Source organism: Carassius gibelio, chromosome B11, assembly GCF_023724105.1.
Source record: "Carassius gibelio isolate Cgi1373 ecotype wild population from Czech Republic chromosome B11, carGib1.2-hapl.c, whole genome shotgun sequence".
NCBI classification, from domain to species: Eukaryota; Metazoa; Chordata; class Actinopteri; order Cypriniformes; family Cyprinidae; genus Carassius; species Carassius gibelio.
The window spans coordinates 15,115,562-15,128,177 of NC_068406.1; the positions used below are offsets into that span (position 1 = coordinate 15,115,562).

Here is a 12,616-nt window from a genome sequence, read left to right on the forward strand (position 1 = left end):
GACAAACTGTTCGGCGTAATGGAATTTAATGTCCCTCAACAGGAGCTGTAGTCTCATTTAACGTAAAACTTAAAATCACGAGTGGGGTGTAAGTGGTGTGTTTTATGTCGTAGAATAAAAAGTGAAAGTATCATGAACTTGTGTGAACCACAGACCTTATTTTAGGGGATTTAACCAAACTCTCGTTCCAAAAACCCATTGGCTCTGGGACGATGGAACCAGAAGTGTTAAAATGCTAACTCCCTTCCGGGTTTTGCCTACAAAGTGACATCATAGTTCCACCACTCTATTGTAGTACTATTACTTACAGTACTATAAAGTTTCTCACCGGTAAATTGCATATGATGTATGTAGTAATGTTGTTTCTGGTCGTCTGATCTGATTGCATTCATGCATTCAGGAGGAGAGTCTTTGGACGGCGATTTGCAGGGAGGGTGGGAGGTTCACTTACACTGTGTTACACTATGCATTTTAAATTCAGTTTGAACTCTTAATGATGACATATAATGTATTACAACACACATTTTGAATAATTTTAATGCATTATACCCTTTAAACACCCTTTATAATGCACTGTATATAAAGGCTTCAAGTAAAGTGTTTCCACTGTTTTTTTTTTGGGAGTGGCATTTTTTTTTTCTTTAATTTTATTTTATGCCTGCATATTTCTGCATATTTGTTGGAAAAAAATGTTTTCCAAATATAATCTTGGAATGAACAGATTTTGACCCCAAAATCTGAATTTTAATTCAGAAAATAAAATAATTTAAAAGTTATTTCAAGTCATTGTATGGAAGACATTGTACGGTTTAACTGTTATTTTTGTTTTATTATTTATCTATTTATTTTTATTATAAATTAATGGGTAATTATTGTAAACTCATTTGCCTATTCTTAAAAAAAGAGATTTTGCCTCTGTTTCCATGTTATTTAACAGAACTAGTGAATTGTCTTGTATTTTCCACTTTGGCAGAGAAAACATGGGAGAGACGGGGAGCAAGGTGGTCTTGAGGGAGACATCCGTTGATGGAGTCCAGCCACAGGTAATTTCCATGCACACTTCAGCTTCATAGCCCAAACAAACTGTACTCTGCAGAGAAACTTTGCATGGCCAAATCAAACACAAATCCTTCTATTACAAGTAAACAGTGAAGTCTAAACAATTAGATTATGGCTTCTCTTGTTGAGTCAAAAGCAGTGTACTAATCCTTTGATGCACCGTTGTTTAGTTCATGACCATCTGTGCTTATATTTTCAAGTGAGTATGCATGTGAGGCTCACAGTTTCACTGTTTCACTGCTATCCCATTAGCAATCCCTTTTGATTTACTCAAACCCAATAGCTGTGATTCTGTGCAGGTTACACAAGTAGGATTAAGTTGCACAATCTCTCACATTATTTCTTAGAAAATGTATTTCCATGCTTTACATTATTCCATAACAGTGAGTTATTTTTATTTTTATTTTTTTAGCTTTAACTGAATTATCAAGTGATTTACACTAAGTGATTTGCATGGTAAACCCCATGGGACCAACATCTTTTTACTTTATAAAATTTAAAGGTGCTGTTTATTTATTCATTTATTTTTTGTTTTCCTGTTTTCTGATTAATTTTTTTCAGAATATGTGATTTGGAGGAGAAAGATTGTTGAATAAAGATGTTATTTTTGCTTTCTCTGGATACATAAAAGTATTCTCATAGCTTCATAAAATGATGATTTAAGCACTGATGTCACATGGACTATTTTTACGATTTCTTTACTATCTTTCTGGGCCTGGGAACATTTCAGTTGCATTGCTGTCTATGCAGGGTCAGAAAGGTCTCAGATTTTTTCCAAAATATCTTAATTTGTGTTCCGAAGATGAACAAAGGTTTTACAGATTTGGAACGACATTAGTTTGAGTAATTAATTGCAGAATTTTTTTTGGGGGGGTGAACTGTCCGTTTAAGAGATATTTATTATAGGAATACTAAAGAGGATGCCATTGCTAAATTCACACTCCAGTAATCTTGCAGTTGGGTATTTATAAGTGATGGTGGTTTCTTTCATCCTGCTGCCAAACCCTCCTGCTTCTGTTAATCCCAATGTACCTCCAGGTCAGTTGGTCCAATCACAGCCTGTTATAAGAGTCACATGTCAGGGTCTCTTTGATGAGTGGAGTGCAGTAGTGAAGATTTAGCACCTGCAAATGGCCTGATAAGATTTGTGTTGGAGACTATCTGCCAAAAGATGACTGAGCAATTAATGTTAAATGTACACAATATGTGACCCAAATTCAAAAATGTACAATATTCCATATATCTTTGTGTCCCTTATGTAAACTTTCCTGTAGTTCCCTCAGTTATGCCCCCTTGTTGACATTCATTTGAAATTCTCTTGCAAGATGTAGTCTGCCATGTCCTGAGACACACAAAAATTCTCATGAAAGTTTGATTCTCTCTATGTTTGAGGTCTGGTAGTTTGAAGCAGGGAATTATGCACATGCGCTAAAAGCGTGAAACAGCAGCCAAGTGAATCGATTTGCAGAGATTAAGCTAAAGAACTGCCCTGGTCTGATGGGGTTTAGAGGGGTAAATCTTGGGATTATGATGTCAGGTCAGGCGCTGTGGTGGGAGAGGAAATTGAATTGTCGAAGGGAATCTAGCAGGCAGGATTATGCCACAGTCAGTGTGGTGATGGCAAGAGTCAGTTCTGTGTCTACCCAGTGGTTCCTAGGGTGTGACTACCATGAAATTGGATTTTCCACTTTATAAGAGGAGGAATTCCATATGGAATCTGCACACTTTGGATTGGGACAGCTAGTTGAAACACAGCCATATGAATGCACAATCTTACAAATTATCTGGTGAGTGTCCTTAAATATAATATATTCTTGTTGTAAAGAGATTCAGTCAGCAACTACAGCAGGTTTTACATCAATCTGTTCTCCTTGACTTGCTCTATCAGTTTTTTTTTGGCTTTTTTCTTGCAGTCATTAATTATATTTTGAGTGACTCACAGCATAAAGAATGGAGTAGTCCCAGAGAAACAATATGCTTCATTTTCTCATTTATTCTTGTTTTTGCGTATGGTTCGAATATATGTTGCTCTTTTGAACTTTCTATTCATCAAAGAATCCTTAAAATAATCTCAAGCATGAGAAACTGAAGACTGGAATAATGGCTGCTGAAAATTCAGCTTTGCATCATATATATATATATATATATATATATATATATATATATATATATATATATATATATATATATATATATATATATATATATATATATCTGCATATATATAAAATAGAAATAATAATATTGAAATAGTAATAATATTTCACAATGTTATTGTTTGTACAGTATTTTTTATTAAATAAATGCAGCCTTGGTGAGCGACATCTTTCAAAAAAATGTACACAATCTTACCAACCCCAAACTTTTGAATGGTAGTAGTGTGTATATATAGTGTACTAAAATACCCTCCCAAAAAAGTTTTCCTACCATCAATCTATTGTTGTTGTTATGTTTTTTGATAGCCAACGCCAGCACTTGCCATAGACGGGTTAACCAAAACCAGCAAGATGAAGGTGAAATGGACCCAACTGGGCCTGGTGTTTTTCTTACTACTGTCCATCATCATGACTTCTTGCTTCATTTGGCAGTACCAGCTGCCCAAGTTAGTGCTAGGTGAGTGAGTTGTCCACAGGTCATGTGTTAATGCACTTTTAACAGCTCCATGACTCATTCCTTGTCAAAGCCTTAAGTCAAACTTTTAAACTTTTAAAGAAGATATTTTATAGAAATTTCACATTTAATACTTCCTACTAAATATTTATAACTGTAACAAACATCTGACTGTTTTGGTGTCAGACATGCATGTCTGAGAGGTTACACGATATGTGATGAGTAGATCCTATTATCTGGGTTGGGGATTGACTTAGAATGCTAAAGATGGAAGACTGACTTCTTTTCTAGGTGAACATGCAGTGGAGCTACATAATACAAAAGTAGTTTTGTGCTGCTTAATCTATAGACCGCAGGCCTTTATGTAATGAAGTGAATTCACTAAACCACGATCGAGTTTAACCAGGCATTATGTAAATGCGGTTAATCACTAGTCCAGCGTGTATAGTTATTGTCATTCCTAAAACTATTAAAACATTTTTGTAAAAAAAAAAAAAAAGTAAGCTAAATGGAAATTTGAGTCTTAAATCTGAAAGTTTAAATTAATAATTGGTAAGTTAAAGCTAAAACTGAAATAAAAACAAACTAAACCTAAATAATATTTAAATAATAATAATAAACATAATTGCCAAAGAAAATTAAACTAAAATTAAAATAAACTGAAAATTAAAATATTCATGAAAACTATAAGAGTGTATAAATAATAAAGTAACACTGGTCATTGTCATTCTGTTCAAGCGCAAACACAGTCTATAGTAAGGCAGTTCTCATTCTCATTCAGTTCTCAAGTGTGCCTCATCCTCAACAGAACTGGCCTGCAAGATGGATAATTGCAGCATGCTATTATATATAAACTTTTAAACCTTTGAAATGCATGTATTTAACCAGAACAATAACAAAATGTATTCAAGCTAACATTTGCCTCTATTGATGTTCATTTTGTTATGAAAATTAAAGTGGGGCTTATTATTTGTACATGTATATGTTGGGGGTTGACTGATTATCAGTCTGGACAACATTAAACATTTCTGGTTATCATTACCAGCCATTTTCAGTAAATATCAATGTCAATGCAGAAATCTCTAAACACTCCTTTGTTTAATCTTTGGTCGTTCACTCTCTTTGATATATATATATGCGTGTGGCTGTGGGCCCATTCTTAAGAAGAAAGTACTGGGGAAAGATCCAAATCTGTGAGAATGTGCCCTCGCTTCCCAGAGCCCTCACCTCTTGAACACCCCATCCCCTCTTTGAAGGAGGCACTTGAGAAGGTAAGCATGTAGAGATTGAAAATGAATCTCTTCACTATCCAAAAATCAGATTTATCCAGTATTTATGTGCTTTTTGTGCAATGATTTTGTTGAATCCAATAATTTGCTTCCTCCTTTTTTTCAAAAACTCAAGTCTACATCATGATTTCTAATTGTTCTCTTGCACATTCGATGCCATTAGAGCAAAACCCTTGGCTGCAAGTGCACCAGCTTATAAATACTTTTCCTCCTTCTTTACCTGTGACCATTTACAGCATAAAATGCCTTCATTGCTCTTGAAAGCAGCGGTAAAAATAATTTACTGCTGCTGGAGGCATTCCTGACAGCACTTTAAAAATGTGTTGCATGAAATAAAATTACAATGTTAGATGTGATAAATAATCAGTGTATGAATTATGAATACGAGAGAGCCACACAATTATCCTTGAGTAGTTTTACGCAATATTTAGACAAAAACATGATTAGAAAATATAATTCATTTGGTATCACAAGAGTGTTTGCTCATAGACTAAGTACTTTAAATATAAAACACTCTCAGTATTGAAGGACTTTATTATTACACTAAAATGTGTCGGCATGCTAAACAGCAATTTTTTTGATTGCCAATGTAATATTTCATGTCTGGTTTACTTACACTTCTTTGTACTGGAAGTATAGACGTTCAAATGCAAATCACATTTGACTATAAATACATTCTATGTAAATGTTGTTGCCATATTAACTAATGTAATATTGTCTTGTAATTTATCTAGGTTGATGCACTTCTGCGCAATAACATCAACCCCGTCAGTCTGCCCTCATTGTCAGCTATTGTTACTTACAATGACACGGTACTGTGGACAGGGAACTTCGGCAAGAAAAATGGAAGCGATCCTAACTCTGCACCACCAAATGAATACACCATTTACAGGTAAGACATGTACAGTTATGTGTTATGTTAATAAAAATCTATGTATGTATTTTAAATTAATCTTCAAGTTGTTTCAGGTGCAAGTGAATTGAAAACTAAACCAACACGTGCAGTGCAGAAAACAATGTGCTGAAATGTTGGTGTTGCAAACCTCTTTGTTTGAATTGAAAGTTACGTTCAAAACACTTTGCTCATGATTGGAGAAATGATAAACTTGCCTCTCTATAGCACACAAATAACCCTCATATAATAAAGTCTGGCAATGAGATTGAACGTTATCATAATTGTCAATTAGGTGTCTGTGTGCCTTTCCCCCCTTCCCCCCACCCTCTCAGTGGTCTTTGATTTGGACCCATATAGCTGTAATCATTCAAGCATCCTCACCTAAGTGCTATGCTGCTCTTTTTGAGTAAAGAAGCACACAGCTCCACAGTTAGAGCGCAATTATCTGTCAAGACTGATTTAATCAGTCCAAATCCACTCCTAATTTGCTCATTTTACATTATAGAGTGGAGCCATTTCATACATCACAGCTTAACGTAGTTGCATTTTCAAAGTGGACAAAAGACTGTTCTCTCTATTTAAAGCCATGGACTCAATGTTGTTATTGTTTTTTTGTTTTGTCTTTTGGATGTGTTATTTTTTTCGGGGGAAGAAGAAGAAGAAGAATTTACATGACTATCAATAACATCAATCAATTAATAACGTGTTGTTTTGTGCTTTATATATTCAAAAGGAATTGGCATCCACAAAATCTAATTTATAGATTTTATATTTAAGAAGGGAAAGGGTTTGTACAAATATTGCATAATTTGCATTTACATCACACACACATTTCCCTTTTAGTTTATAAAACCTCTCAATGGATTGTATTGCTGTGCTGTGTTTAAAGGCCAAAGAATTATTCCTGAAGGTCCTGAGGGATGGCAGCTTATGAGGTATGGTCTTGAATACAGATGTTGAAGCTGGTGTTTTTTTATCAGCCACTTTCTCAGCCTTCTGAGAAGTAATCTTTTCTGAGTCCGGTTAATGCTACTGAGCTGATTTTCTCTAGTTCTATAGCTGTAAAGATCAACTTGTCTTGTACACAACCCAGCTATGCATGGCTCAAACCATTGTTACGCATTGTGGAATGGTTTTATGACACATGAATCAAGGGTGTTCACAAATATAATCCATCTTTGAGTAGCGAGGTGTTTTGACTCACATGGCTGAGAAGTCTATAGGATTTATGAGGGTACACTGTTAGGAGATATCATCATAGTTAAAAAGGCTAAGATTGAATTCATAAACCACTCCAGGCCAGTCTCAGTGTCAAATTCTGATGCATGGGTTGGCTAGTCAATCAATGTCACACAATGCAAACAACTGAACAAGTAAGGAATTGTTAAAAGCCTTTTCATGAACATAAATCATTTGGAAATATGAGAGTTTTATTGAAATACACAAAAAATAAAAACTCCAGTGTTGCAACAGATTTACCATTCCTTTACTTGTGTGTTGGCTGGAAATACTGTTCAGAGATTTTTTTCCTTCCATACTTAAAGTAGCATTATACTTGAACCGATGTCTAGCAATACGATTGCATTTTAATGATTAATAATTAATTTTCATTGCAGATCTCACAGCACCAGTGTGAAAGCCGTTTTCATTTGATCATAGCCAGATTATTTTCATAAATAATAAAAATCTTATTTTGAGCACATTAGAATATATATATATATATATATATATATATATATATGTATATATATATATATATATATATATATATATATATATATATATATATATATATATGCATGAATCTTCTCTATGGTTGCCCTTCTGTAGAATTGCCAGTGTATCCAAGATCTTTCCCACCCTGATGCTGTATCGACTGTGGGAAGATGGCAAAGTGGGCTCTCTGGATGACCCACTGGAGAAGTATGTGGACAACTTCACCATTAAAAACCCCTTGGGCAAAAGCAGAGATTCTGAGCTGAAATACGTCACTGATGGGCTGATCTTCCTTGACAGCGGTGAGGTTCAGATCCGATCGTCCTCTGTAACATTAAGAAGAATGGCCAGCCAGCTTTCTGGTAAGTTTCCAGCTTCCAGTCTTGTGTCAAGAAGCAATTCCATGATTGCACAATCAACGAATGTTGGAATTACAACACAGCATGTAATAACCATAGCAGTATGTCAAAATGAATGTTTCTTTGAACTCAGCGGTGAGCCAGCTGTATGACCACAATTGCTTGAAGCGAACATGGACAATTTAGTGGAACATACTTGAGAGCTCAGAATTAAAAACAAAAAACACATCTATTGCAATTTCACAGTAATGAAAGTAATGTACCTGTAGTGACCGGTGTAATACGCCTTCAACTGAGGTGTGTGATTACTGATATTGGCTGCTATACCAGCTAGTTCAAATCAAAGGTTAATAGAAATGTTAATCCTTTCGGTGCAGAAACTAAACAGTCAAAGCTCTCATCAGCGTTAAAGTCTATTGCTGTTGCTTTCTTCAGTAGTTTGTTGTTGTTCCATCTCATCTCATCAATTCTTTTTTTTTTTTTTCAAAATGCAAAGCATTGGACAAACTTAATTTACGCAGAAAAATGTAAAGCTTACATCCAAACTGATCATACAAAGTATGTCTGGTTCGGAAAATCTGGTTGTGCACATGCAGTACATGCTTTACTATGCTGATGATGAAATTTTGGTCACACACTGTATGCATACCTTAGAGAACACATAGCTTTAGAACTAAGAAGAGTTTTTGTTACTCTGTCTTAAAACACGAGTGTAAATGTACAGTTACTCACAAACTGCTGCCATTTTTTTGTCCAATATAGGTTGTAACTCTAAAATCCTTCAATAATAACCTCTTTGCAGAGCCCGCACTATATTTATCCTACCTCATCCACATTTTCTTACTGTAACTTGGCAGGCCATGTTCCAAATGTAGAAAGTTAAATGATTTATTCTGACTTTTGTATTATTACTTAATCAGATTATTGTTGTGAATGGACAGGACAAACTATTTTGTCCTTAGTTTTAATACAAGCTCTTCTTTGAAGAAAGTTTGGTGTTCCGAACATTTTGTTCATAGTATATAGTTTTTGGACCCCTTTAATTAAGAGAACATTATTTTTCCTAAGCCGCTTGAAGCAAATTGCTTTTGAAAGAGTCACAATTATGTATTATTCACCATATTGTATTTGTATTGTATTTTTTTAAGGTCTACCCAGAAGACTCCGTGGAACTAACTTACTGTGGAAAGGGAAGACCAAGGCTGCAATCAACCTCCTGCAAGATGATGTCCTCGTTGCTGATCCAGGGACCAAGTAAGTCTCCGCCACCTTAATTTAGCTAATTAATGTAACTATATTTCTTCCTATCAGCTACTTTAAATGAACTCATTTTGTGTCATCTGAATTGCTGTTTCTCTTTGGAAAGGTTATGTACCATGACGACAATGATAACTTTTCAGTTGTCTCCTAATAACACGCCTTTGAGGTTGAAGATTTAACATATTGTTCTCTTCAATTTTCCCTGTTAGATGTCACTACAGCAATTTGGCGTTCTCTTTGCTCGCCCATGTCCTATCTGAGAGAGTTGTGGGTATCAATTATCAGCGATGGATCACGGATAACATTCTGGGCAGGCTGGGAATGGAGGACACCGGGTTTGACATCAACCCTGGTATCCAAAGTCAAATGGCTGTAGGTGTGTACGCCAGTGGCCAAACAGCACCTCTCTATGATTTGGGTTGGTACCGCCCCTCGGGCCAGATGTATTCAACAGCTGCTGACATGGCTAAATTATCAATGATGTTACTGGGAGCCTATCACCGCAAGCTATTGGAGCCTGACACTTTAAAAATTATGCTAACCCCTCTGTTCCGCTGCGACAAAGACTACTTCGCCAACCGCACCGGAACACCATGGGAAGTGAACGAACAGATGGGATATGAAGTGCTTCGCAAGGATGGTGATCTAGATGGCTACTCCGCTACATTCTCTCTGGTGCCTCGGCTTAAGCTAGGATTGGTGGTGCTAATGGCAGGCACACGGCCACAGAACCAGGATATGGTTTCAAAGGCCTACTCATATATCATTCCCGCCATGGAGAGAGCCTTCAGGGAGGCCAGGCGGTTTCTTATTCCTCCCCCGAGTCCTGCACCCTACGTCGGCTTTTACACTTACGGCAACATCACGTTTTATGAGATTAAAGCAGGGCCAGATGGTGTCTTGATCATGCAGCAGTTTGGACCTCAAATTGAAGATCTCATCCCTGAGCGGTACCGGACCATAAAATTGAATTACCTAGTGGACCGAGTCTTTAGAGTTGTGTTTGAGAAAGAGTATCCTTGTGTGCTGCGTGTCAACACTGCATCCGTGTCCCTCGAAGCTCAAGATGGGCAGCTGTTTAACTTTTATGTCTTTGACAAGAAAGGCGTATCTCCTGGATTCGATGCTCCAGGGCTCAACACATATAATGTGATTAGAATATCCCGCAGACCCACATTCTCTAACTGAGGATGAAATGGTTACTGAAGACTGTGCTCTGAGACACTGGGGGTTCTTACACAAGCGACTGAATCAAATCATAACAGTGGATGGTTACCACTGTCATTGTTTTTCCTGTAATAGCTTGTTTACCCTGTGAAATTTCAGCATTCAACCTATTTTTGCATGTGCGTTTCAAATCCTTGTTTGTCTGTGTGTATATATATGTCCTTATATTTTCATATCCTTACTTACATATATATATAAACTTGCTATTGTTTATAAATACCTATTTGTACAGTTAGCGTCATACATAAATTATTAAAGCTACAGTATTTCCTTATTATGAATGATCCATGTGTTTTTGTTTTTGTTTTTCCCAAGCAAAATAACATTATTTGAATAATGAGCTCTCATGGAGTTTATCTCACTGAGTTTATTGGTCTCACTAAATCAATGTCATATGTTTATCTTCTATGATACTGCAACTGAAAATGCAGAAATAAATCCAGTTTCCAGTGCTTTCAAAGTATTTAATGCGAAATAAGTCATGTTTCAAGTCCTGTAGGAATCTTAATGTGATGATTATTTAAAAGTTCAATGAAACTGTGTCGGACTTTTCTGAAAAAGATTTGAGAATGACAGTAATTTTGATTGTACATTTTCAACATGTACATAAATAAGGTAATTACACATTCTCTAGCTTTTAGAGATTTGTAATTGCGTTTTCAATCTCCTGTGGGTTTATTATTATTATTTAATTATTTATTTTTAAGAATAACAATTTAATTATTTATGATCATGCAAATTAGATTTGTCTCCCAATTATTTGCTTAGGTCTAGTTTGTATGGTAGTATTCATACAATTTATTTATAAAATTATACCAAACATACCAAAATAAACCCCACATGTAGGTATCTGCAATGGGAACCTATTTCTATGGGCTAAAACAAGGGATTTGGAAAGACTTACCTGCTAAAACTGAAAACATATTCAAAACCCTTTAAATACTTAATTGGTTTATGCATGTATCTATATTTGCAAATGACTTTTGTATTTTATATGAACTTGGTGTTAAACTCAGTGTTTTTTTGCTCACTCTCATGATCTATAAATTCCAGATATCAAAATCTCCCCCTGAGACAGCGACCCATTCATCTCACATTTTTGTCACAGCTGCTAGATTAAACTGTCAACAAGCAAGGTCACTAACATGGGAAAGAAACAAATAATGAGCACTATTTGAAAAGTAAAGCCACAGTTCTCCAATATATTTAGTAGTTACAATCTACAGTTACAAGAAATATTCGAATTCTCATGATGATGAATTCTAGTGAAGCACTTTTGGCACAAACATTTTTAAACCAACAATAAAACTTCATAATTGCAACATTTAACTCTGCAGACATCATTCTTACCTGACAAGCCCCTGTAGTTAATTGAAACTTTAAAGATTAATGTGCCATGCAGTTCTTATTTTTATTATCTCATTTGTGGGTAAGTCGTGGCCTAATGGTTAGAGGGTTGGACTCCCAATCGAAGTATTGTGAGTTCTAGTCTCGGACTGGACGGAATTCTGGGTGGGGGGAGTGCATGAACAGCTCTCTCTCCACCTTCAATACCACGACTTAGGTGCCCTTGAGCAAGGCATTGAACCCCCAACTGCTCCCTGGGCGCTGCAGCATAAATGGCTGCCCACTCTTCCGTGTGTGTGTGTGTGTGTGTGTGTGTGTGTGTGTGTGTGTGTGTGTGTGTGTGTGTGTGTGTGTGTGTGTGTGTGTGTGTGTGTGTGTGTGTGTGTGTGTGTGTGTGTGTGGGCGTGCGGGCGTGCATTTTGGATTGGTTAAATGCAGAGCACAAATTCTGAGTATGGCTGAATGTCACTTCACTTTTTTATTGTTCTATTTTCATGATGAATTTTTCCAATGACTCCCATCTGGCACAAGTATTACTTCCTCTCCTCTCTAGTCCTGGAGGAAAATAGATCCGATATGCTTTTTTCCTTCTTTTCATGTTACAAATGACAAAAAGTACAACTCATTCCCAACAAGCCTGACGGCTCGTTTGAGATTAATATTGTCCATATTATAGTTTTGATTTAGATGTGCAGGACATTCATCCACATGCTGATAGATAGATACACAGATAGACAGATAGACAGACAGATAGATAGATAGATAGATAGATAGATAGATAGATAGATAGATAGATAGACAGACAGACAGACAGACAGATAGATAGATAGATAGATAGATAGATAGATAGATAG

General features: G+C 36.0%; 1 protein-coding gene across 3 annotated transcripts; it reads left to right on the top strand.

Moving 5' to 3' along the window:
• The first annotated feature begins 974 nt into the window (after window positions 1-974).
• Window positions 975-10,689, top strand: lactbl1b (lactamase, beta-like 1b). 3 transcript variants are annotated; one of them, XM_052568683.1, is made up of 7 exons: window positions 975-1,043; window positions 3,522-3,672; window positions 4,834-4,940; window positions 5,693-5,850; window positions 7,684-7,931; window positions 9,077-9,182; window positions 9,398-10,689. In XM_052568683.1, exons 1-7 carry the CDS (start codon window positions 981-983, stop codon window positions 10,374-10,376), a joined length of 1,812 nt encoding a protein of 603 aa, XP_052424643.1. In that variant the 5' UTR covers window positions 975-980; the 3' UTR covers window positions 10,377-10,689. The 3 variants fall into 3 exon arrangements, with proteins under 3 accessions (XP_052424643.1, XP_052424644.1, XP_052424645.1); XM_052568684.1 differs by having other exon boundaries at window positions 4,837-4,940; XM_052568685.1 differs by lacking the exon at window positions 975-1,043 and adding an exon at window positions 2,622-2,846.
• Window positions 10,690-12,616: the final 1,927 nt, after the last annotated feature.

What these genes read in the sequence shown, in the direction of transcription:
- lactbl1b (XM_052568683.1), top strand. Translation starts at nt 981, where the DNA reads ATGGGAGAGACGGGGAGCAAGGTGGTCTTGAGGGAGACATCCGTTGAT. An exon ending in TGAAGGAGGCACTTGAGAAG is followed by an intron (nt 4,941 to 5,692) that starts GTAAGCATGTAG and finishes TAATTTATCTAG; the next exon opens with GTTGATGCACTTCTGCGCAA. An exon ending in AATGAATACACCATTTACAG is followed by an intron (nt 5,851 to 7,683) that starts GTAAGACATGTA and finishes GCCCTTCTGTAG; the next exon opens with AATTGCCAGTGTATCCAAGA.